The sequence below is a fragment of the Melanaphis sacchari genome, unplaced genomic scaffold (assembly GCF_002803265.2).
Source record: "Melanaphis sacchari strain LSU unplaced genomic scaffold, SCAv2.0 Contig54_pilon_pilon, whole genome shotgun sequence".
Taxonomy (NCBI): domain Eukaryota; kingdom Metazoa; phylum Arthropoda; class Insecta; order Hemiptera; family Aphididae; genus Melanaphis; species Melanaphis sacchari.
The window spans coordinates 1,052,929-1,079,221 of NW_020271380.1; the positions used below are offsets into that span (position 1 = coordinate 1,052,929).

Here is a 26,293-nt window from a genome sequence, read left to right on the forward strand (position 1 = left end):
GTATTATATGTAAAAAAAATCGTGAATTTTATTTAAAAAAATGTTGTAATGTTTAATTTAACTTATCTAATTTGTTTTCGATATTTAGTGTAGTTTCTTTGATTAAATATACAGTTTATTTCATCAAAGGTAGTGTTATGAATTACTTTTTTTAGAAATTAATATTTATAATGTTTAATTCTACTGTATTTTGTTTTTACATTTATGTGCTGATAAAAAGAACACTAAACAAGATCAGTGCTGGCTTAAAGAGAGTATACTTTTGTTAATCAAATGATCTACATAAAATTAAAATAAACAGGATGAATAGGAATGACTCATATTTGGATAGGTGATAACTAGAGCTCGGAAGTTAATGACTTTAAAAGCATTAAAAATTGACCTAAAAAATGCAAATACGACTTTAAAAAAATGACAAAAAATGACCTAAAAAATTATAAATATTTGTTATAAGTTAGTAAAAATGCATTTATTTATTTATTTATTTTTTTTTTTTTTGAAAAAAAAGAATAATTACAGTAATAAAAATTACTCAAAATTATTACATTGTACTATTAAAGCATATTTTATATTGTAAAAAGTAAAAATGACAGCTAGCAATAATTGCCTTATTCTATTGAATCTTTATCTTTACCCCATATACAACTTGTGTAAAATATTATTTTATCAAATATAAATTTGATGTAGATACTTATATATAGACTGTGTAAAACAAAAACTGCGTGTAAAGATGTTAATTGATAAAATCTAATTATAAATACAAGAAATTGAACTATAAAGGAAAATAGGACCTAAAAATGACTTAAAAAGTAAAAAAAAAAAAACCAAAAAATGCAAAATAAAAATTAGTTATTTAGATTCACATGTTTATGAAAAACATTAATAATTATGGCCAGGAGAGCATCGTTTAATAAGTTCCAAAAACAAATGCAAAATGCATCAACTTCTGAGCCCTAGTGATAACTTAATATGTACATGATAACATAGTTATTGATTATTTATTAAATTGATCATATAAATCAATTACATAGTTGTAGATGGCTATACGACTAAACAGAATATAGTTACAACTACAAAAATGAACGTCGATAAATTAAATAAGTCACAATAGAATACTAAAATAGAATATTTGATTTAACAGCTTAATTATTTAAATCATGAATGCAGTCTTAGACCATGCTGTAACAGTACCTATAATTTTAAGATTGACTTAACATAAATGATAACGTTTAAAGTCAAGTAATAAATACAATATTTTAATATGCTTCGAATACTTCAATACTAAAACATTAAGTTATTGAACGTCAATCTTAAATAAACATAAAAGCTTAAAAATAAAAATAAAACAATTATAAAATAACTTTATGTAGGACTTTGGCGCAAAGGATGTGCACAACGCCACAACTACTGGTCCTCTACACAAGATCTGAGGGAATGAACTTAAGATTACAACTTACAAGTAAATCTTTGTCGATGTCGTCGTTGCCATCGGCCATCCCGTGCCAACACGATCAAAGTCAACGGTCGACGAAGCGACATTATATCCGCGACATTCCATACCGTCACACGCCAACCTTTTCTTCCGGCTTCCGATGTCGATATGTCTCGTTGTACTGAGTACCTACCTTTCTAGCTCTTATTCACACGACTGAATAACTAACTTTAAATATGCAGTATGCCCATTGATGATGTAGTCATTTGTAAAGAACGCAAAAGCAAGCATATCTCCTCTGACTCGAGACGCAATTAATATTTTATCTATGAAATACGCATTACGAGCACAATATTGTGACAACGTAGTACAAACACTACAAACTGACATTATGAGACATGCTAAACGACAGGCATACACCCTCTCAGAACGCGAATCCCGCGGCCTTAGCACCGCAGGCACGCACGTCCTATTCATGTGTAATCCTTGGTGGTAGGAGGCATTTCTGCACGGTCTACGATGTAAAACAGCAAAATCGTCAGGATGATATAACAGGACTCGGGTTTGGTTTTATTTACATTGCATACTGAAACCTCTGTATAATGCACAGCGACGGCGAACGGTGGAATGATTAAACGTGTGCTATTAAAAAATTCTATCATGGGTTATATATACCTACATATTTACCGACCGCATGTCGATCTACAGATAGGTAGTGGCGTTGCTAGACATTTTTTTCAGTGTAAGAACGATATTTCGATGGAACGATTACCAATAAATATTTTTATTAAATAAAAAACAAACAGAATGCCGAATACCAAATAATGCGTGTACTTGTACTGTATACAAAAGTACAATTATTGTCAATTAAGATGTAATTTAACCATTTTAATTAAGAAATAAAAAATTTAACTACCAAACCTTAGATAATAATATTAAGTCATTTGATACATTAAAAATGTAATAAAATATTTTTAAAGCGAAAATTCTAATTTTCTCTTTCTTTATCGAAACGAATTTGTCAATTACTACAGCAGATAGATTATCAATAAATTTTTAAATTATTTCTTTCCCAATGGACAGCTATTTTGAATTATGCAATCTGCGGTTAGTCGTCGTTAATTTTATAGATATTATTTCATTTATTTCGTCGCTAAAAAATCTTCTTCGTGCTTAGATACTAAATATTAAAAATACTAAAATAGTAATACACAAACTTGTAAGTTGTGATTTCGCGAAGCACAGCATCTAACGCAGGAGCCTGTCAATTTATCAATAATTTCTTTGTATGGGCATTAAATGGTTCCGGTGATCACAACGTTCTTAGTTATTCGTTAGTATATAATCGTCTATTGCGATCGGTGATTGCAACTGCGTTTTTACGAATGATTTCATATTATTAAATATATTAGATATGTATAATAAAAATTAGTGCACAATAAAAAAGCCGTTTTTTCCAAATGGTATAGACAATAATAGGTAGGCTACATAATAATCTGTCAAAGCATTTGAATTTTTTCATAACTTGTTTGACGATGAAAAATTATCAGCTAATAATAATTATACGTAGATAAGTATTAATTTTATTTATTATAGGTAATAATATTATAATATGTATATAGTGGCGTAGTGACTATATAGTGTGTACACATGTATTTCAATTTTATCGATAAGCAGTTGTTCAATGAAATTTGCTGTATACAATAGGTACACTTTTTGTGTACATACGAGTACATAATATTATGCATTTTTTATCATATAGATTTAAAATAATATATTGCTATTCATTGGCGAAAAAATATAGTAAAATGTGTGTAAAAAATGTTTCATTTAACGTCGAATTTTCTGGGAACCTAACATCGACATTAAACGAGAACTTACTGTACCACGTTGAGATAACTCACCAAACATTCTTATATCCTTCTGAGATGACTATTTTTTATAAATAGCTTAAATTTAGAATTAGGAATTTATATAATTAGGTAAATTATGGGGGAATCGTGGTTACAAGGCTATATAGAAAAGCATTGATTATATCAGTAAAACGGGTATGCACTATATTGTAGTAGGTATGTACCTACTTTAAGTGACTGAAATACAGAGTACCTAAGTCAAAACAACGGTGCAATTTTAAATGTCTATTAAAAAAAAAACTACGCAACTTATAGATATGAATTTTTTTATTTAATTCGGTACATCATACCGTTTATACATTAAGTTTTGAAAATTACATTAGAAAGATGATTACCCCCCCCCCCGGTCATCAACAGGTACATTGTTGAAGTTTTTGGCCACATTTTTGCACATAATATCGACGACCATTTTCCGAATTCGATTTTTGAGCTCTCCCAAGGCGTGAAGCTGATATTTAAAAATATTTTCTTTTAGATATAACCCCACAGAAAGAAGTCACAAATGCTGAAATAGAGGGTGAGCGTGCGGATCATGTCACGTCATTGAAACTCGGGCAGTATAGGCTGTAGTTCCATCCTGTTGAAACCAGATATCTCCTAAATCTGCTTTCTTCTTTTATGCTCCCAATTAACTTTTAACTGCAACAGATGTGTCCTATCCCTATGTGCCTCGTCTCTCTGCGAGGTGACGGAAGATGATCCGCACGCTCATCCGATATGAGCATTTGCGATTTATTTCTGTGGAGTTATCTGAAAAAAATATTTTTAAACATCGGCCTCACACCTTAGAAGAATTCAAAGATCGAATTCGGGAAGAAATCGCCACTATACCCGTTAATATGTGTAAAAATGCAGCCAAAAACTCCAGAAGTCGTCTTTAACAATGTATAGCTACTACAGGGAGTTAATTATCTTTTTGATGTAACTTCAAAACTTAATCTATAAAACGGCATGATTTACGGAATAAAATAAAAAACTCATTTCTAAAGCTATGCAGTTTTTTATTTTTAATAGCTTTTCAAAACTGCACTGTTCGTTTAGCCGCACCTGTGCATTATAATATGTGAATAAGATGTATCTACAAATAAAAGTTTTTAACTTTAAACCTAAAAAACTCAGTATCAAAAATGTCAAAATCACCTTAGAACACTATAAAAATGTGAATATAGTATTTATGAATATATTATGTATAAAAAGGTATTATACAAATAATTATAAATCATTATTAAATTTAAGTAGGTTTCCTATTATTTCATATTTTACAAATAAATATTAAGTAAAATTATTGATTAATACTATTAATACAGTAGTTTTATTACTATGAAAATCTAATACAACAACTACAATGCAGTGTAAATAAAAAATAAAAAAATTTTTTTTCAAAATTTTAATTTCAGTGATAAAAGAAATTGAATTTTTCTAGTCTACTTAAAAGTTTATAATTATAAATTATAATTTATAACATTTATAAAAATATTTAGTTTATAAGGCAGTTAACTGTCTATATTTTAATTCAATTAACTTTTATTTACAAAGTATTTTTCATTATTATAATTATTATCATAATTAAATGATACTTGCACTGAAAATAAATCATTTTTATTAAATACAGTCAGAAAATATTTGTTCTATAAAATACAAATTAAAGTGTTTCATTCATAAAATAAATCGATGACAGTATTTTTTTAAATTTAAATTACAGCAATCATATTGGAATAGAAAAATCATTATACAATTTATATCATAATTTTTTTCAGTAATGGACTTAAAGAGGAAATGTTTGAATAAATATATTAATAACTTTCTTGCCATTGTTTGGAATCTACCTTTGCCTGAATGATTTCCAATTGTCTTTTAGCTTCACATTGTGGGAAATTTTGTAGATCATAATATTGTGGAGCATATTTAAGTAACCATTCCGCTAAATAAAAACAGTTATCAATTATTATAATTGCAAAAATGTTAATTATATCAAACACTTACGTTTCACTTCACTAACAGTTCTAATGTAATTTTTGGTAGTTAACACAAACTCATTGTAAATTACCCATTCAGGTTTATGACCTAACACTGTTGAGGGATGCAATTGGACTGTCTGATTGTCTTTTATAGTTAAATAATGACCAGTCCGTTCTAAATGAGCAACCTTAAAATTTAAAATAGGTAGTTATAAAAATATTTATAAATCATATTATACAACTATACAATGTAATTAAATTAATTTTTAGTTAGACGAGTACTTGACTTTGAGAAAAAACTAGTCTAGTTCACCTGTTTTATTGGAAAAATAAATTTAAATAACAAACTTATCTAAACTTGAAATCTAATATTTAATTTTTTTTCTCTATATGTTAAATAATTAACAGATTAACTGTGTATCATATTAAAGTAATCTCATTTAAAGATTAAAAAAATTCTTAAAAATTGAAAAATTAAAATATATAACTTTTAAATATTTATAGATAATGCTAACAAAATCAAATAATTTAATCTTAGTGCTAACTAAATTATAGCGCTTTTAAAAACACAGTACATGATTCCAACTGATAACATTTAGCACATGCAAACAATGTAAATTGACACAATTTAGTGTCATCCACGGTAAACTTGTTAAATCAACAAGTCAATAATAGAACTCGAAAATTTCATACACATGAAAAATGTTCAAATTCTCGTGTAATGTTTACACTGAAAAATGCTTGAGTGGTCAAAAAAACATTAAATTAATATGTAAATTAACTAGTTTTTAAAAGATAATAGTAACCAAACTTTATTAATTTTTGATTACCAAGTGAGTAATAACTAAAACATCATACCTGCATAAAAAATCCTGTAGTTAGAGATTTACGGATATTTAAATAATAATCCTTGGAAGTAAATTCTGTTGATGTTCGTTTTAAATTGAAACGGTCCATGATACGGGATAACTGTTGACGGACGTTATCAGCAGACTTTAATGATCGATAATTAATAAAATTATCATAGCACCACTGAGGATCTTCATTATCTAATATAAAATAATACAAATGTGATATAATTTATACATGTATTACTAAGTTTAAATTTACGTTCTAACTTACTTTGTTTAAATGCATGATAGATATTGAGTAAGGTTAGATGATCCCCATCGATGTGGGCAAACCTCATTTTTGAGTCGTCGGATGCTTTCTTTGCTTCAGAAGGTCGAACAAAACATTGTGGGACTAAACAAGACAATCAGGGGAGGCAGGCCAGACGGGTACGCCCGGATAAGGCCATTGTGCCTCATTTAATAACCAGCAACATACACCTATGTAACTAACCTTATGTTAAAACCCTACCACAACACTTCGGCATTATGTTTTAATGTTTTTTTTTTTAATTTTGAATGATAAATTTAAAAAATAGACTAGTTAAATATGCTTCACACAAAATATTAAGTTATTTTGTTGATGTGGAAAAATAAATTATGCATAAATAAAAATATTGGCAAATAAGTTGGATAAATAATTCTAATTTTATTGAAAATATAACGAACTGAAATAATTTGAAATGTACTTAACATAAAACAAATACCTAAGAAATAACATTTAATAAATCTCAGAGCTAACAAAGAAAATTAAAAATGAAAATTTAGAGATCAAATTTAGTAATAATCAGAGCCTTTAAGCATTTATTTTATTTTAGTTTTAATTAACTCTAGTAAAGTACTATAAAAATGTATGCCATAAACTATGTTCAAAAAATTGCAATTGCCTTTTTAATTAATTTTAAATATTTGTTTCTAGTTTTAATGTATTTTTTAATATTTCCTACTTAAGATGGTGCACATGAATAATAATACTAATAAATTTGTTTTTAACATCTTAGAAAACATAATGCTCAGTGTTTTTTTCAAGATTTTTCTTGAGTTTTAAGTTTTACTATTTAAATTTATTCTGATAATATTTATTTAATTTTAAAATTAAATAATTTTATAAATTTATATTATTCAACAAAGATCTAAATTAAAAATAAATCATTTCTTTAATCTTTATGAGTCACTGGTCTAATGTGAAATATACTGTGTATGCTACACAAATTAATTTGCAACTATTCATGGTAATGAATGAACATAATATAAATTAATAAATCTTAATGGTCATATTAATTTAACAGTTAACCACCAAAATAAATTTATTGATCTTTTTACAAAAACTCATACTTCACATATTAAAAATCTGTGGTCCATAATAAAACATATTTTGAGATTCTTAGCAATGGTAAGGAACAATAAAGACAATTACAAAACTAATCATGTCATTCAGTTTCTAACAATAATAAATTTAATAATTTATTAGAAGATAATACGTGGTAAAAATACATTATTAGGTTAAAACTATTCCTATTTTAATAGATTTCACGAATTTAACATGTTTTTATTATATCAATATTAAACAGTAGATCAGACAGTCATAAGACTGGTGCCCATTAGGTCAACTAATAATGATATTGTAACGTTAATAATAATAAATACTGATACATAGTAATATTATCATTAAATAATGAACTGTTTTTTTATTGACTATTTTGTGTTCAGCAAATATAAATATTTTTGTAAAATAAGTGATCTTACATTTTATTTTTTGCATATATTTTAAGTATAAAATATACTATGTGGATGAAATTGTTTAGTAACAAACAAAACTTTAAAAACAGTAATATAATAGATTTAACTAAGAAAAGTTATATTACATTAGAAAATCGTAATTATATTGCACTGTTAAACTAAAAATGATGACTTAAGAAATTAGTTATAAAATTTCTACCAAGTATAAAATAAAAAATTAATATTGTATAGATAATGAACTAGTTTTTTGTCTGCACGTGTATCATCAATTTATGAAATATTATTTAAATGCAACATGTACGAAAAATGATTGTTTTAATTGTAAACCTAATAGTTAGATGTTTAATAGTACTGACCATAATCTATGGTAAATAAAATTAAAAAAAACAAGGAACTAAAATAACTCTTTTAACGATATTCTATGTATTGTAAGACAATATGGAATAATTATTCTATTTGACAATACATGCAACAGTTGGTGTCTAATAAATGGTTAAACATTTAAAATGAAAAATATCTAAAAAAAATGTAATATTTGGTAACAAGTGTTTAATTTTATTTTAAAAGTTATAACCATAAATAATATAATACAAATAAATAAAATAGGATACTTTAGAAAATCATTGTGTTTTTTTTTCAAATGTAAATGTATAATGTGCCAATTTTATGCGATAATGAAATTATGAGACACTAACAGAATTCGACCAAGTCCATCCATAAATGACATATACCAATGAATAATAATCACTCAACAGATTTCAAGATTTAAAACTTAAAATCAATCAATGTATAATAAAACTATTTTGTTAATGTATGACTATTTAAATTATAAGTTATAAAATACTAATATTTTTTCTCTAAATAGATAAATAGCAGAAAACTAGAAAAGTATAAAAATTGTTATTTTTCAACTATAAAATTAACTAACCTGACAACATGGCTGTTATTGATAGGATTTCATTAGAACAACTAAGTGAACATGATGCAATCAACATTTTTGCTAATTGTGGATCTAGAGGAAACTCAGCCATAATATTGCCCAAATCAGTAAGGTTACCATCATCGTCCAAAGCAGATAAATAGTTAAGTAACTCCAAAGCTCTCATTAAAGTTTCTGGTGCTATAATATTCAAATTAGTAATTTAAGTTATGAAATTTTATCAATTATATGAAATTTACCTGGAGGATCCATAAAATCAAAATGCACTAAATCATCAATACCCAGTTTCTTTAGTTGTAACACTACTGAACCTAAATTTGAACGTAATATTTCAGGATATGTATTTTCTTGCATTTCATTTTTGTATGCTTTCTCTGTATATAATCTGTAATAGTAAAAATAATAAGTTAAAATATTTTTTTTATACAATAAAAAAGAAAATGAAAATAAATGCAATAAGGTAATAACCATTTGCAGTTCTAAAATTAGTTAATTTATATTACATTTCAGTTAAATAAACAACATTTTTAGTTTAATTATTGTCTGGAAATATTGTTAAGTTAATCAAATATATTTAATTCCTACACATATCATCATGTGTCAATATAATATGCAATTTATGATAGTAATTTATAAAAGACTGTAATAACTAATATTTAATAAAATCAATGCATTTACCTGAAACACTTTCCTGCTCTTGTACGACCCGCACGACCAGCTCTTTGTTGAGCAGAAGCTTTACTAATAGGAGATACAAGTAATGACTCGACACGAATACGTGGATTATACACCTATTTAAAAATATGTGTTATGATTATATTATATACTTCATATTTTAAATATTACTTTTTGTTTGGCAAATCCAGGATCTATTACAAATACAACTCCATCAATAGTTAAAGATGTTTCAGCAATGTTTGTGGAAACAACTACTTTACGTCCTATAGCTCCATTTGCCTTATTTGGCGGAGCTGCCTCAAAAATTCTTTGTTGTAAATTTGGAGGTAGAGTAGAATATAATGGAATACATTTTAATTCACCAACATCTGGTCCTAGATTGTCAATTTCTTTTTTTATCCTTTTGCAAGCTTCTTCAATTTCCTAAAATAAAGATTTTCATAAATTAATATAAATAGATTATATCTTATAAAAATCAAATATTACTTCTTGTCCTGTTAAAAAAAGTAAAATATCTCCAGCAACTTCTTCACACATATGAATTTGAATAACTGTACGAATAGCTGCTTCTAAATAATCTCGTTCTGGTTCAGGTGTATAAAATATTTCAACAGGGAATGTGCGACCAGGGACATTCATAAGTGGAGCATTATCAAAATATTGCTAAAATACAATAAGTTTAAATAAATAAATCAAATTAGAAATATATAAAATAGTATGGTAAATAAATTTACTTGAAATTTTCCAGCATCTAAAGTAGCAGACATAATAACTAATTTAAGATCTTTTCTTTGTTTAATAACTTCTTTAAGAACACCCATTAAAATATCTGTGGCTAGAGTTCTCTCGTGAGCTTCGTCTAGAAGAATAACTTGATATGTTTCTAACATAGGATCAGACATGCCTTCACGGAGCAACATACCATCTGTCATGTATCTATAAAAATATTTACAAGTGTATGTTTATAGATTATTATTCAATAGGATTATTGAATTGTATTACTTTAAAAGTGTTCTAGATGAAGAACAATCTTCAAATCGTATACTGTAACCAACTTCAGAACCAAGACAAACATCCATTTCTTCAGAAACTCGCTGTGCTACAGACATAGCAGCTACTCTTCTAGGTTGAGTACATGCAACACCTTTGCGACCAAAAACTGAAGAATATTCTACACACCTATAATATTAAATATTGATTGGATTAATAAAAAATGGATACACTTAAATAAAATACAAAATTAATAATTCACAGATTTTTACTTACCATTGTGGTATTTGAGTAGTTTTTCCTGAACCAGTTTCACCGACTAGTACAATACATTGGTTATTCTTTAAAAGGCTCATAAATTCATCTTTGTACTCAAATACAGGTAATTGTATTCGTTTTTTATGAAGTTCAAAATACCTAAATATTCAAAGTAAAATGATAAATTATAATATTCAAACTGAAAATGTCTTTGTTAACTTACTTAGGAGTAAATGGTAAATTAGTGTAAGGATTTGTCTGTAATTGAGTTGAAGAACTAGGTTTTATGTATACTTGTCCTTCAGCCCTGAAAAAAAATTATAATTAATAACTTATTCAAATAAATGTTATGTAGGAACATATTTTTAAAATTTTTATTTAATACACGGTAAACAGCTTAAATTAATATTAAACTTGTTCTATATCAATAATAATATAGTAACAACAGGTCATTAAAAGATTAATAATTAATACAAATATAATAAAGAAACTAATTTATAATATTTTAATAAAACACTACTTTGGATTAGATTACAATTCTAAGCAAAACTGTTGATTTAGGTTATAAAATAATTGTTGGACAAAGATAAAAATGATTCAATACACAAAGATAGTACAGGAACATGATCCAACAACAATGAAGAAATGTATTTTGAAAACTTTATGGTCATATAATTCTATTATCGGCTAATATCTCAATATGCAAATACAGCTAGTGAAATGTCAAAATCAAAGTTAGTTTGGATAGATATAAGAGTCATAGTTTAAATATCAGTACTACAGTAATGTACTATTGTACCATGTAGAAGTAGGTAACTTCTTTAATATACCATTAAAAACATTAAACATTATAATATATGATAACCTAAGTACATTATTAAGCTTACTTTTTGTTTTTAGTGATGTACGGATCAATTATATCAAGACGTCGCTTGGACATGATGATGGCGTTCGTGTGGTGTAATCTTTGGGCACGTGATATTGAAACAAATGAAACTTGTAGAACGACAAGTTCTTCCACGTCTACCTAATACAATGTGTAGAAATCGTATCGTCCGATTTAAAACAATTCATTTATGAACGTAAGTTAACGAACGACGACGAATCACTAACTCACACAGAAGACAAGTAACATGTGAGCACTATTATAAAAATAGGTGCATAATCGGTAAAATCACTAAAACCCTAGCCGATAAACACATCGCAACAATACTAAAGAGTAAAGAGTTAAGAGATAATGAGTTGAGACTATAGTCTTTATAGGCGGTAAAGTGGTGGCAGTTGGCAACAATGTGGCATGTAAACAACACGTAGACGTTGTAGGAACTGGAATCGGTCACACTGTTTTAGAAATGATTCTAGATAAAAGAAGATGCTTTTTATCAATTATTATTTATTTGGAATTTAATAAAATTGGTCTGGCAAGGCGGAAAATGGTTATTACACTATTACAGTAGGTAATTTTTAAAATTCCAAAAAAATTATTACTGTAAATTATAGACATCTTGGTTAAATTACTTAAATTCGATGAGTAAGCTAAACCTTGATTTTAAACTATAGGTATACCTAATGGCTTATTTAAACAGGGTCCAAATTATTTTTATTTTTTTATATAAATTTAACGATAATTATTACATAATATTATATTAAATTATTAGCCATTAGGATATACCACAATGAGGTAGTTTATAATTATTCTTTGAAAATAACTATACAAATGTATTTTTTTACTATGAAGGAGTTTAATGTTTCCGTTGTAGTCATTGTTAATTGTTTTAAAACCTGTGTTTACTTATAAAGTTATATATCTAGTCGTATATAGCTTAATGTGTAAAACAGTAACATTATGTCTTCGATGATAAATTGATAAATATTTAAGTACCTACCCATTTAATTAAAAAAATAATAAATAAATACTCATAATATGATGTAATAGGTACTTACAAAACAATTATTTACATGTTAATTATATTATGATTAAAAGTTTTTTTAGTGAATAATGGATTGCGTCATTCAAAATAAACGATAAGAAAAAAAATATTTTTTTTAATTTCAGTCATATATTATTACTTTCTAATAAAACTGTAATTGACAATATGTTAAAAAAGTAAATAACTATACATATATTTTTTTATTACCTAATTTCCATTTATGTAGGTATATATATATATATGAATACAATTAACATAAATGTATATTTGTATGTATACTTAATATAAATGGCTTACAACTACGAAGATTTACAATTTTTTTTTTTCGAAAGAACGTAGTAAAATTAAATGATACAAATTGTTTTTTATTTTAAAATTATACATCACGCTTATTAAACGCTTATCAGTTGTATGATGTTATATTTTTATTTTAATGTCAAACATATAAATATAATGTATATACAAAATGATTCACCATTCACCAAACATAGTCACCATTTTTTCTTTAGTAGGTAATTAATTAATTAATTAATCATATTTTCAATTATTTAGATTTTTTTATATCATTTAAGAAGTAACCAGTGAAGATGCTTACAAACTTCTTTTTTAACATTTTAACCAGAGATAATTAAGCAGATGATTTTTTTTTTTATGTTGATGTTGGTACTTAAATCATCATTTGAATGAGTAGCTTTTCCGAGCTATTAAAATGTATAACGTTATCATTTTTTAATTGCGAAAAATGAAGATTTTCATTTTTATCGATAACTGTTTTAATATAAAAATTACTATTTTTTCAATTTCATTTTTGTAATTCACGCGCGATTATTTTGAAAGGTATTGGAAATGTTGACCTATAAGTACTAACAACTAGATTTAAATGATTTAATTAATTAACAAAACCACTCTCAAATTTGAATACCAATTCATTTTTACTACCATAAAATGTGTAGATAAATAGAAAAATTAAAAGTATGATCTATTGTACCACTCAGCTAGAAATTAGAGAGGCATCATGCTTGGTAAATCTCCAATATAAGCCTTAATAAAATTTAAAATAAATTGTTTTTACATTTATTGTATATATAATGATTTATGTATATAATTAATATTAAAATATGATATGTTTAATTATTATTTTATTAATTTTTATGATTGCATAATAAATATCATACATTCTTATTTTTTCTTATTACCTTATTAAAATCAAATAACTAAGTGCATTGCTTTTATTAAAAACTATTCACTAATATTACTATGTATTCACTCTTATTGCAGCCTGCATGTACTCTACATATTTTTACAAAATATAAAGTTATTTAAGATTATATAATGCATAGTCGCATACTGCATAGGTACGTATGCCTTATAATATATAATAGGTACCAAATGTGTTACAATTTATTATTTCAATTGTCAATATATTAGCATGTATTTAAACACTAACTAAAAAAAATATAAATAAACATACTACGCTGTACCCGGTGGCGCCGTACTCTATATGTATACAAGTGGGGTGACCACCCCACCTTTGAAAGTGGGTGGGTGAGTTGTGGATAGGTGATTAGGATGGTGTTGTGTGGGATATGGTTATGATATATAAAAATAAAGTATAAAAAAATGTTTATGTTGTAAAAGGGGAATTAAGTCGGGTGACTGGGCGGAGTGGAGTATTAATGTTTGTACTTTGCCACACCTATGAAAATTGACTTCGGCATTACTGACATAATAATATAATATAAACAATTTACATAAACTAAAAACAATACAAATTAAATCATTTTTAATCATTTTTTTTTTTTTATTATTATATACCTATAATATATGTGACTATATACAATATTATAATAATATATACCATATACCTAATATAGTAATATACAATTAGTAATGAATTTAAGTATTATATATTAATAATGAGTATTATGCTTTCAATATTCGAATCAAAATAATGGTGTTGTTGTAATTTATGGTTTGCATAACATAAAAATATTTTTGAAATTTATACCTACTTATCTTGAAATAATATAGTATACCGTATATTGTATACCTATACTTATTATCTAATACAAAAATAAAATACTACCTACAAAGAATTAAAATTTTATTAAACCTGATGCTTTGAATCATCAACCTTTGTTGATTTGAACTGGGTCTAAATAGATTATGTTTTTAATAAAGTAGTCTGCTATTTAAAAAAAAAAAAAACAATATGACATCTGTTAGCCTCGACGCGCGTACACACTATATTATGAACTAAAAAAGTTGTAGTGGTTAAGGTAGAAAATCGGGTCATTACCTCAGCCATTCTTGATACTTCCTACATCCTATCTGGGTCAGTTGCAGGAATGTTGAGTGTAATGTATAATTAAATACGTAACAAAATAACATTTAAAGGCAAAAATGAATAATAATGTTTATTAATATTTAACATAGTTCTTTCATTTTATTTATTAATTTAAAAAGAAATAATTTTTTATTATTATTTAGAAAATATTAACTATAATTTATTAGTTATTTTATAAAATTATACAAAAGAAGCATATACATTGTATAATACATAGTTAATAAATAGAAACTGTAGTAAATACGATGTATTTAATAATTAAATAAGCAATATAATTTTCTTGTTCTAAATTGAAAAAATAAACGCACCTCTTTGTATTGTCGTTACTAAATAAATGCACTAAATAAAATTATTAAAACCTAATTATGGGTATATTAAGTGAGTAAATTATGCTTTGTTTAACAAAATTAGATATACTTTCTCATCAAAAAAATGATTGCACTAAGTACAAATTTGTACTAACACTTTTGTATTCAAACATAGTTTATCATAAATACTATTAATATGATAGGTACCTCTCCAATTTATTTTAAATTTTAAATAAATTTTACAAATAACAATAATTTATAAATATACACAGTACAAACTTATGATTTTAAATTATTTTAATAGTTTATTGTATATTTATATAATATAAATATAAATTACATTTCATGCCTTATTAATTATTTACCAATTAATTATTCAGATTAATTATTAGTTATGATATTCAAAATTAAATATTTTGATTGATAGTAATACTCGTTTAAATTATAAGGTAATATAGGCATTATTGTTAATGAATTATCCATACATGATGAAATATCTATATACAAAACAAGACAATTTAAATATATAATAATAAAGAAAGCATTTAACATAATATTACCTATCTAATATATAAATAAGTTTATTATATATTTTAAATTTTATTTCTCTATTTTTATGAACTAACTGCAATATATTAGTGATGATTACAAAAAAAAAAAAAAAAAAAATGTATATTTAAAAGCTGAATTAGCCGTGTTATCGTACAACTTATTGTATAATACTGTGAGAATAAATATTAATTATTGCGCAAAGAATCTTAAAAATTTAAAAAAAATTCTTTAAACATTAAAATTTAATAATAATCCAATCAATATACTATTTTGTCACTCTTAAATTTTGTTATTTTGTTTCGTGCCTTTGTAAATGGGTATATTATTTTAATTAATTTTTTTTTATTTAACAGTATACAATGTTATCTACGTATATATCATAAAGAATTTTAAGGTAAAATCATGCTTGGAAATAAAATTACAATATTGTACTTTATATAAATTATCTACTATTGTATCTTATTCAAAATCTCAACAACTCTTGTTCTCCAACACAAGCAGTTACAAGATGTAATTATATTAAAGGTATGTCATCTTTTAATTAATATACATATAATTAAATATAAACATTATCGAAAATTATTATTATTTTGCTATGAATTTTCTGATCAGTCTTAAAGTCTTACAACAATATCGAGAGTAGGTTAAAGGTGGTATAAGTACCTACAATAATTCGGGATACATATATTATAAGTATACTTTTTAAACTATTGAGTTATACCAATATAATAAAACATTACATTTTCATGTCTGAATAGAAATGTACAATTTTTTTATATCAATGGTAAAATAGTGATGTTATTAATATTGTAATGTGTTTATTTTGTATTTTTTACGTCACAATGAAAACGCGCTTACTTGGCAGTGCATAGTAGTTACCTACTCTTTAGTGAATATGATAGCTGTTGTTAGGAAGGCAGGATCCACGATTCACGAGTCAAGTTCGGTGGGGCTCAGTCTGGGTCAGTAGAGTGCCGGACTCGAATGTGTCATCAGGTCAATGTGCTATACATTAAAATCAAGACGTTATGATTTCAAAACTATCAAGAATTTCGGTAAATATTTACTATAATTTATTTTACTTACAATATTATTATTTTACCTTAAAGTAATGTTATTAAAAAAATAATTATAAACTAAATTATGAAAACAACGTATAACATTAAGTTATATTTAACTTTAATACATTTCCATTAAATATGATTAAGATGGGGAGAGTTCAATTTTTTTTTTTTTTTTGAACCATTGTTCTTTAAGATCTTAATTTTTTTAATTGGTATAACTATATTTAATTTACGTTTTCATGAGATTTAATTTTAATCTAACATTTAAAATTATTTTAATTTTATTATTGCTATTGTTTATACATGAATAACTATTTTTCTGCTTGATATTATTTTAAGTTTTGATTAAATTCTTCTGGTAAATCTACATTAAAATTGATGAGACTTAAACGCTTGTGCACAATAATAATATTATTATAATTGTTTTTAAAACAACTATTATTATGTAGAACATTAATGATAAACATTAGTTTTGTATATATGTAAATATGCGTTTTTATTTTCAAATTTTCAAAGCTTATAAAATTATTAACATCAAAAATCAAGTTATAGATATTACAATAATAAATATTTATCAGAGTAAAAAAAATGTGTGAAAATTTGAATAAACTTGAATGTAAAAAAAATATAGTTTTAATATCATATTAAATATATATATATGTATCTAAAACCTATAGTCATTATATAGATAAATACTTGGCACCTTTATTTGCTTATAACTAAAACAATTTTTTTACTTTTTTGTGAGAAGATTTTACATTTGGTTAATTAATATTAACAACTTATTTAAGATTTTGGATGAATTGAATTTAAATAAATTACCAAATAATATCATGTTTATGAAATTCATTATTCCGATTTACTTGAATATACCTTATATATAAATTTTATTTGAATTTTTAATTTTTAAAATAACATATAATAACTTATTCTGCTAAACCTAGACAGTCGTAATCCTATAATATATAATGAAATAAATAATTTAATATGTACTATTACATATAAGCGTATGTCATAAATAAACAATTTATTACTCACAATAAATTCCGCATGTAATAATCATAATTTTTTATTTATTGTTAGGAAACTACCGGTTTCGGGGTAAAATACTTCTTGAACCCTGGCTGTAAAATTGTAATATGCAGTTAAATATCTATGGAGTAAAAATTAAAATAAAAACAAAATACAATAATGCTAACAAAATAGATTAAAATGTGTTTTATTAAAATTAATAAAAATGTAAAAGTAAATATTAGTTAAATATTTTGTGCGTTGTGTAAATATATTGTTTTATTTTCAGTTATTTGTTTCATATGCAGAATAAAAATAGATTTTATTTAGTTCTTTATTTATTATTAAAAGTTTAGGTAAGTAAATATTGTGTACAGCCCAAATTATGGTAACTTTAAGATGGAGTTTAGTATAAGTCGGTATAATTATATACTAATTAATTAATTAAAACTAATATTTAATTCAATGTATAGATTATATTTTATTTTTTATTTCATTAATATTTTTAATATTTATGTATGGTGCATACATAACATATTTTTAAAAAGCTTTTTACAAAGTAAACTACTCACTCGTTGTATTCTTATTACATATAAATTATATTATTTAGGTAATACTATATATATATATATATATATATAATCATTTACAATGATAAATATAGTGTAATGTATTTATCTTTTGTTGATTTCAAGTTACAAGATGAATTAAATTAAATGGTATAATGTTTGCAAAAGCGCCTGATTCACCATAGATAAACTATATCGTTCCATAGATAAACAGATTAATGGAGATTGTTTCGTGAATTCGTCAAGGTTTATTTGGTCATTCTTCCTTTTGGCAAATCAAACGTTATGTCTGCAGTGATCAGTCATATCAAATACATTATCCAATTTAAGAATTAACTATAAAATTCAAATGTAAAATAAAATTGTATTATTGAATAAAGTACTACGTATATCAGTAAATGTAACCACAAAGATAAATAAAATAGGTAGTATACTTTCAGATTATTTAAAAAATAATTAAGTAGAGGTATGAAACATGAATAAGTGTTACACTTACTAACTGAAAGTGTTTGAACTTTCAACTTATTATAATTATTTAATTAGCTAATTATATTTAAATATTTATGCGCAATGATATTAAATTAACATACAATAATATAAATATTATTACAGACAATTTTTTTTAAAGTAAATATCAGCTATATTAAATCATTAAAAACTTAATTAACACTTTAACATTATACATATAAACAGTATTTTTTTTATTACGGTAAATCCTTTATTTAATATTGTTAAAAAGTAGTCAACATCTACAAAAGTAAGATTACTTTGTATTTTATAATTTAAAATTTAAAAAAAGTATTTATTCACGATGTATAAAACAATTTATCTTATGAAATAAAGTAATTTTTATATAATTAATTTCGTTAATTTTATTTTAAAAAGTAGTGAACGCAAAACTTATTACTAACGGTACCATCTTCTTTTTGACCCAGTCTTGTGTTCATCGTGGTCACGTCGTCATGGTATAATGCTTGATAGAAGATTTAATTATGCCAAGTAGTGCACTACTGAATCTTGTTTTTCCCTTTTTTTAAATAACTTCTCAATTTATTGGTATAGGTTTGGTGCTCAAAAAACAATTTTCTTTCCGCATATTTTTTTATTAAATTTATTTGTTTTCTATTTAATAAAAAAGGAAAAGTAGGTTTCCAGATTAAATTGCTTACGAACAATGGGACTATATACCTTGCAAATATACATCAATATGCCTGACCAACGATGACCAATGTACTTTTTTGTTAATACATCGCACATAAAGCCGTTATAGTAGTTGATAGGTATGTTCGTGATTTCGATGTCAAATGACTGTTGAATCCGACACACTCAGTAATAATATCACAAAAAATATTTCTTTTTTGTAAAGAAATTTGATACCTAGTCAATACATCTGCTCAATCATAATATACAAGTATACAACCAATATAATGATTGATTCATAAATTATGTGAAATGTCTATTTACAATACATTTTACATGTTCATGTATAAAATAGGCCACAATTAGAACATATTCGTTCGCACAATAGTACGGAATAAAGGTAATAGTCTATACTCTATAGAATCGTCGAGTTTTCACAATAATGAAGGTATCAATAGGAAAAATTAATCATATGTAAATACATATAGTTACCATATGTTATAAATGCGGTTATTGTGTAGAGCTAATATACGATGATCACATTTTTAAGCAGGCTAGAAATATGTTTGTAGATTATTGTTTCTATACTTAAATTATAAGGGAATTGATAAATTAATTTATAAGTGTATGTGTTGTTTCTTTTATTGGTTATTTTGTAAAACATTAAAAGCTTTAATCAAGCTCTTCTCTCTATTATAAATATAGATTATTAATTTAAAGAAATTATTTCATGAATTTTCAAATAAATAATGGCAAAAAATATGAAATGCATATAACATATTTCAGTATGTACTATTTACCATTGATTTTAGAATATATATTAAAATATTTTAAAATCAATGCTATTACTGATTATATATAATATATGTAGTAATATATACATATATTTATATATCAAATAATAAAATCTTTCGTTTGAACTTTTTTTTGAAAGTAAATATTTTTCATTTTAAATATATTTATATAGCCTTATTCTACATATATAGTTAGTAATTTAAGTACTAACTACTAAATTATAGTACTTTTGATTCACAAAATATTTATTTTTATTTATTTTAGTTCATTTACATCGCTACCTTTCTCGTTTCGAGAATTATAGCTGTTGTACATCAACCACAAACATTTTCATCAACAGATTCGCCTACAGTTGATTCTGGGCAAGAACCTCCTGAAGGTTATTATGCTTTTATCGAAGCTCCGAGAATGGAACCGCCTCAAGTCCGTTCTCCGCCTTACTTTAAATCTAACAAATTGTGTCCAGGTAAAAATTATACATATATTGTTGTTATTGTTTATAATATAGTTTTGGTTGTACTTGTAGCATGAACTGTACAATTAACATGATTATATAGTCTCGTATTTCGTAAAAACAACTGTGCTTTTATACAGTATATAATATATATGTAATATGTATATATATATATGCGTTTAACCATTTTCATATGTATATAGTATAACAAATAACAATAAAAACAAACCATAAAATAACATTGTTTATATTATGTAGGGGTCAACAAAAACCCACCGGTTAAAACATTGAATAATCTATGTGGAGATTTGAATAAAGCGTTTTTACCAATGAATCCAATGAAACAAAACGTTTTAGGAACACCATATCCATTGTGAGTATTAGACAATCGAATTATATTAACATTTAATTTCTACATATAACCGCTATACATCATCGTTTTTAACGTACCTACGTATAAGTAGAAAATAATGATAACATTTTTTAGTGAGTTAATGAAGAACAAAACATTGGAATTCTTCAGCAAAACATTGCCAATACTTAAAGCGGACGAGACTATACCAAAAGTAGCCAAATATGTGCCACCCGAATCGTATTACCATAGTAGTACGACCCAAAAATACTTACAGTAAGCCTATGTACAATAATCATAATGATATCCAATTGGTCACGCTGCAAAGGGTTTTTTTTATTAAAAATATTATTGATAATCATACACACGTAAACACGTTACCTAATTATATATTTATATGCCTGTTCTAAATATGTTTAGAGGAAAACCTTTTCGACGAAGAGCTAAGTACAGTAATCCAGATTCTCTTGATGATGTAAATATGGATGACGATGAAAATATTTCTATAAATTCTCAAAATAGTACTAGACATTCAAGAAAATTTTGTGACACAAGCGGAGGAGTGTAAGTTAAATAAAAATATTATGTATTAAAATTAGATTTATTTACATTTTAAGTGTGGTTATCATTTTGATGTTAAAGACAATAAAATTATGCTTCAAAAAAAAATTGTATTTAAAATTTTAATAAAAATATTGACTAATAAATAATGAAACAATATTTAATAAAAAATAATAATAATAATAAAAATAAACGAATATACATAGATTATTCGTATATGCGAAAATTTTAATAAAAACAATGACAAATGCAATAAATAAAAAAATAAATATTATTATAATAATATAGAATATACGTAAAAATAATATACGTAATAATTATGTATTGAAACAAATCTGATTATACAACTAAATAAGATTAATTAATAAGCACATAAACTTTATTGACTTTGGTTAGGTTTAATTTATGTAAAAATAAATGAAATAACTAATATGTACATACTTATTATAATGACAGATTCATGAATATAATTAAATTTATAATCTAATCATAAATTAGCATACTAATAACTAAATGTTAAATAAGTGTAATAGAAACTAATAAAAGAAGAAAAATATATGTTTAAATAATTAAGTTTTAATTGACTAAAAATCATTTTTTCCAAATTTCTTATTTACATTTAAATATAATAGTATATATATATATTATTTTATTTAAACTACGATGTTATAAATTAATACAAAATATTTTATTGATAGGTTTACTATGATAGGATATATTTATAACTATCGGCTATGTACGTAGTATACCCATAATCTAATTAGGTTAGAATAATTTACAGTAATTTATTTAAGTTTTTATTTCGAAAAATCAAAATAACTCTATAGAATATAGATATCACATTATTACATCATGTTTTTAGAATTATATAGTCATATTAATGTAGTGTGTCATAGTTCCTTTTATAGGAAACTCGACATAAGAAATTAGTATTACTGCATTTAAATTTAAAAAAAATGACCGTCTTAAAATTATTACCTAGTTTTAACTTATTACTTTAGGAGATATTTCGCTAGTTAACATTGCAAATTAAAATAAAATTTTTATGGCAAATACTGGACTTAATTTCTGTATCTTACGCATTAAATATAAAAAGAAATATCTAATTGCATTAAAAGCGAATTTAAATGTTTGCATTTTTTTTTTAAATGTTTACAATTATCATATGATTTTAATATTTCAGATTTTGTATGCTGTATAAAGTAATTCAAGGACAAGCTCTCTCCGGACTTATGGCTCAACGGCGAACTGAACAATTAGAATATCGAACACGTGACCCGGCTCATGCTTCCGGTAATGTTATGGATGGGCCACCCACTCCTTGTCCGGCAAAAGTAGAATATGCTACACCAGTGTTTGCTCGGAACTATCAAGGCATGTGGCGATATGTAGTGCAAATTCCATACGAAGGCTATTTTACTCAAACCGTGGAGGTGACAAAGTGCACGTACGTACATTTTTCCTCGTTTTAAAACTATTAATAGATATTTCTGAAAAACAAAAATTTTGAAAAAAAAACCGTTCCGTTAAAGTATATTTTTGTGAAATTCAATTAATATACTAAATTATATTATACGTATAAACATAAATACATTATACATAATACATATAAATATATAAATTAATAAAAACATTTTAACTAATAAATATGATTCCTATTTAGTCAAACCAAATGTCATTACATAGAGGGCGGATGTCTGTCATCACCAAGATGGGTGAGCCTATTGGTTGCAGAGGTTTATTATCCAGACACATATTTACCGTCTGTTTCTAACAATCAAAGATTGCCACAACAATTGCCACCACAACAACAAGGTATATATAAAACACAGACGCAAGGAGATGATCCACCTTCAGTACAAGATTTTCAAAACTACCAGCAATATTTACATAAGCGTGCTACTCAGGGCCCTGCTGACCCTTTGCCCTCTCGATCATCAACTTCGACATCGAAGAAAAAGTCCCATTGTGACGGTGTTGACGAACTCGGATGTTTCCAAGCAAGTATTTTTTGATAAATTACAAATCTAGGCTATTTTATCTTATTTTTACCATAAACTATTTTTAATTTAAATAAGTACTATTTTATTTTAGTTGTATTAATTATCATAAAGCAAAAAAATATTTTTGTAAATTATTATTATATGCCTTCAAATACGAACATTTAAGTACGAAATTATATCATATTTAACTAAATTGATAATATAAATTATTAATAAGTAAAAATTGATTTATTTTTAGGTGAGACTTTACTATGACTGGTTTTTGATTCCTGGTAGTTGCAAATGCTGGAGACCAGATTATTTTTCAAGATATGTAAAAAGAAAATCAACATCGCCTGAACTGTAATAGCATTTTTATTTAAACTATAATATATTGTGTATGTAAATATGAATTTATCTATTAATTTATTGTAGAATATAATTAATACTATCTAGAAAATTATTTAAGACTCAATAAAAGTATAAAAATCACTAAAAAAATAAAACGATTTACCAAGGACGCCCTCCCCTTTTTTATTTAATAATGAAGTTATTTAAAATCAGATTATATAAATCTAAAGATATATTTTTGAAAACTTGTACCATTTAAGAATGATTTTGTGGCGATATAACCTTCTGTATTTTAAATAAGAACTACTTTTTTTTAATATAAATTGTCGGGTAAATTTTTTTTTTAAATCATAATCTAAATCAAAATTTGAATGAGTAGTTTCTAGGCTCTGGTGCCGAATTTCTTATTTAACCTATTTCGTAAATATAAACAATTTACGGATTGTTAGCGCTTGAATTATAGACGCGGTCCATTATACATACTTAAAACTTAATAACTCCTTCTAATTTTGATTTATATACATGAAAAATTTAAAAAAAAAATATCAGCCCAATAATTTACAGAAAATAAGGAGGGTTTAAATTAAAAAAGGTTTATATTCCCACGAAACCATCTTTATGTAGTTGAAAAATATTATTTTTAAGTTTATTTAAAAATTGCAAAAAAAAAGATTTTGAATGATACCATTATTAAAAAAAATAATAAAACATCGTCTTCAGTAAATCATACTGTATATGAGTAGAATCCTTTAAAAATCGAATTGTATTAATTTCATAAATAAGCAAATATAAACTCTTGAATCAAATTTTCATTTAAGGATTTTTAAATCCAGTCCATATTTTGACTTTGATCTATTAAATTCAAATGATTTTAAATCATGCTCAATAATGGACATATAAAGCAATTAAATATTGTATTTTGTATCCTTATATTTACAAGGATATCAAATTAACTTTTTTTTCTAGAAGGAGGACTGGAATTATTTAAATATAAGTATATTTACAAAGCCAAAGACATCTCCCTTCATTGTAAAAAGATAACTTTTAAAAAAAAAGACAACTCGAATCCCTCCGATCACTATAATATAACAATATGTGTAAATATTTTAGGTATTTATACGCATATGTAGAATGTAAAGCCGTATAACTATAAATTATAAAATTAATAAATCGTATTATCTAATTAAAAATATTAAATACATGTAATTTTTTAAATTTCATACAAGTGTAATTATTTCAACAATTATTTAAAATACCTCAGTTATACACTTTTATGATGTCTCACATAGTTCTTTATACTAAATTATATTATTTCTATCAATTTTCTCGCTATACTTATTGCATAAATACTAAAAAAAGGCTGAGAATGCTTTAAATATATATATATATACTCAAACATACTTATTTATTGTATGATATTATTTATGTTTACATTATAACAGAATTGACAACTATAATTTATTAACAATTCATTATCAACAAAAATCATTTCTAAGCAAATATAACATAATAAAAATGCGAAAAATGTACGTAATAAATATACTTAATATCTAAGTAATAAGTATATCATATATAAAATATGAATAATTTTTTTAATGTTAATACGAGTTAATTAGTCAATTCGCTTTAATAATTACTTTCTTTAAACATAATATATTAATTATTAAATCGCAATACGTCAATACCTCTTTAAAATATTTACAACCTATTGATAAATTTTAAACGAAAAAATACCTACTCGAATCAAGTAACTAAAATAGTAAAATATTATTATTGCATTTTAAAGTAATATTATTCATATAATATACCTAATATTAAATTAATTTAAAATATTAGTTAAAAAAAAAATGTATTTATTTCAAAATTGTATAATGTTTTATTTTTATAAATTAAATATTGTGATATGGACTTTAAATCCATAATATATTAAGCACCTATATATTATTTAAATACAAAATTGAATTGTTAAATAATATACTCACCAAAATAAATCGATATGATTAATTTATTAATTTAGATAATTTAAATAGTTATTGTTAGTACTTTCTTTTAACAATAATTTAACTTTTTTCTAGAA

At 24.7% G+C, this 26,293-nt stretch overlaps 2 protein-coding genes across 2 annotated transcripts; one reads left to right on the forward strand and one right to left on the reverse strand.

Annotated features, from left to right (window-relative positions):
• Positions 1–5,071: 5,071 nt before the first annotated feature.
• LOC112599726 (putative pre-mRNA-splicing factor ATP-dependent RNA helicase PRP1) lies at positions 5,072–12,009 on the reverse strand. The gene is made up of 14 exons (XM_025346766.1): positions 11,687–12,009; positions 11,023–11,106; positions 10,818–10,958; positions 10,554–10,730; positions 10,286–10,487; positions 10,038–10,214; positions 9,720–9,974; positions 9,552–9,664; positions 9,113–9,258; positions 8,862–9,053; positions 6,426–6,548; positions 6,162–6,352; positions 5,329–5,491; positions 5,072–5,266 (listed from the first exon to the last, which is right to left on the reverse strand). Exons 1-14 carry the CDS (start codon positions 11,737–11,739, stop codon positions 5,139–5,141), a joined length of 2,145 nt encoding a protein of 714 aa, XP_025202551.1. The 5' UTR covers positions 11,740–12,009; the 3' UTR covers positions 5,072–5,138.
• Positions 12,010–16,878: 4,869 nt separating this feature from the next.
• On the forward strand, positions 16,879–24,297 carry LOC112599709. Its single transcript, XM_025346734.1, has 8 exons — positions 16,879–16,992; positions 20,781–20,982; positions 21,229–21,343; positions 21,458–21,598; positions 21,743–21,886; positions 23,067–23,330; positions 23,547–23,883; positions 24,125–24,297. The coding sequence occupies exons 1-8, from the start codon at positions 16,966–16,968 to the stop codon at positions 24,230–24,232; spliced, it is 1,338 nt and encodes a 445-aa protein (XP_025202519.1). The 5' UTR covers positions 16,879–16,965; the 3' UTR covers positions 24,233–24,297.
• Positions 24,298–26,293: the final 1,996 nt, after the last annotated feature.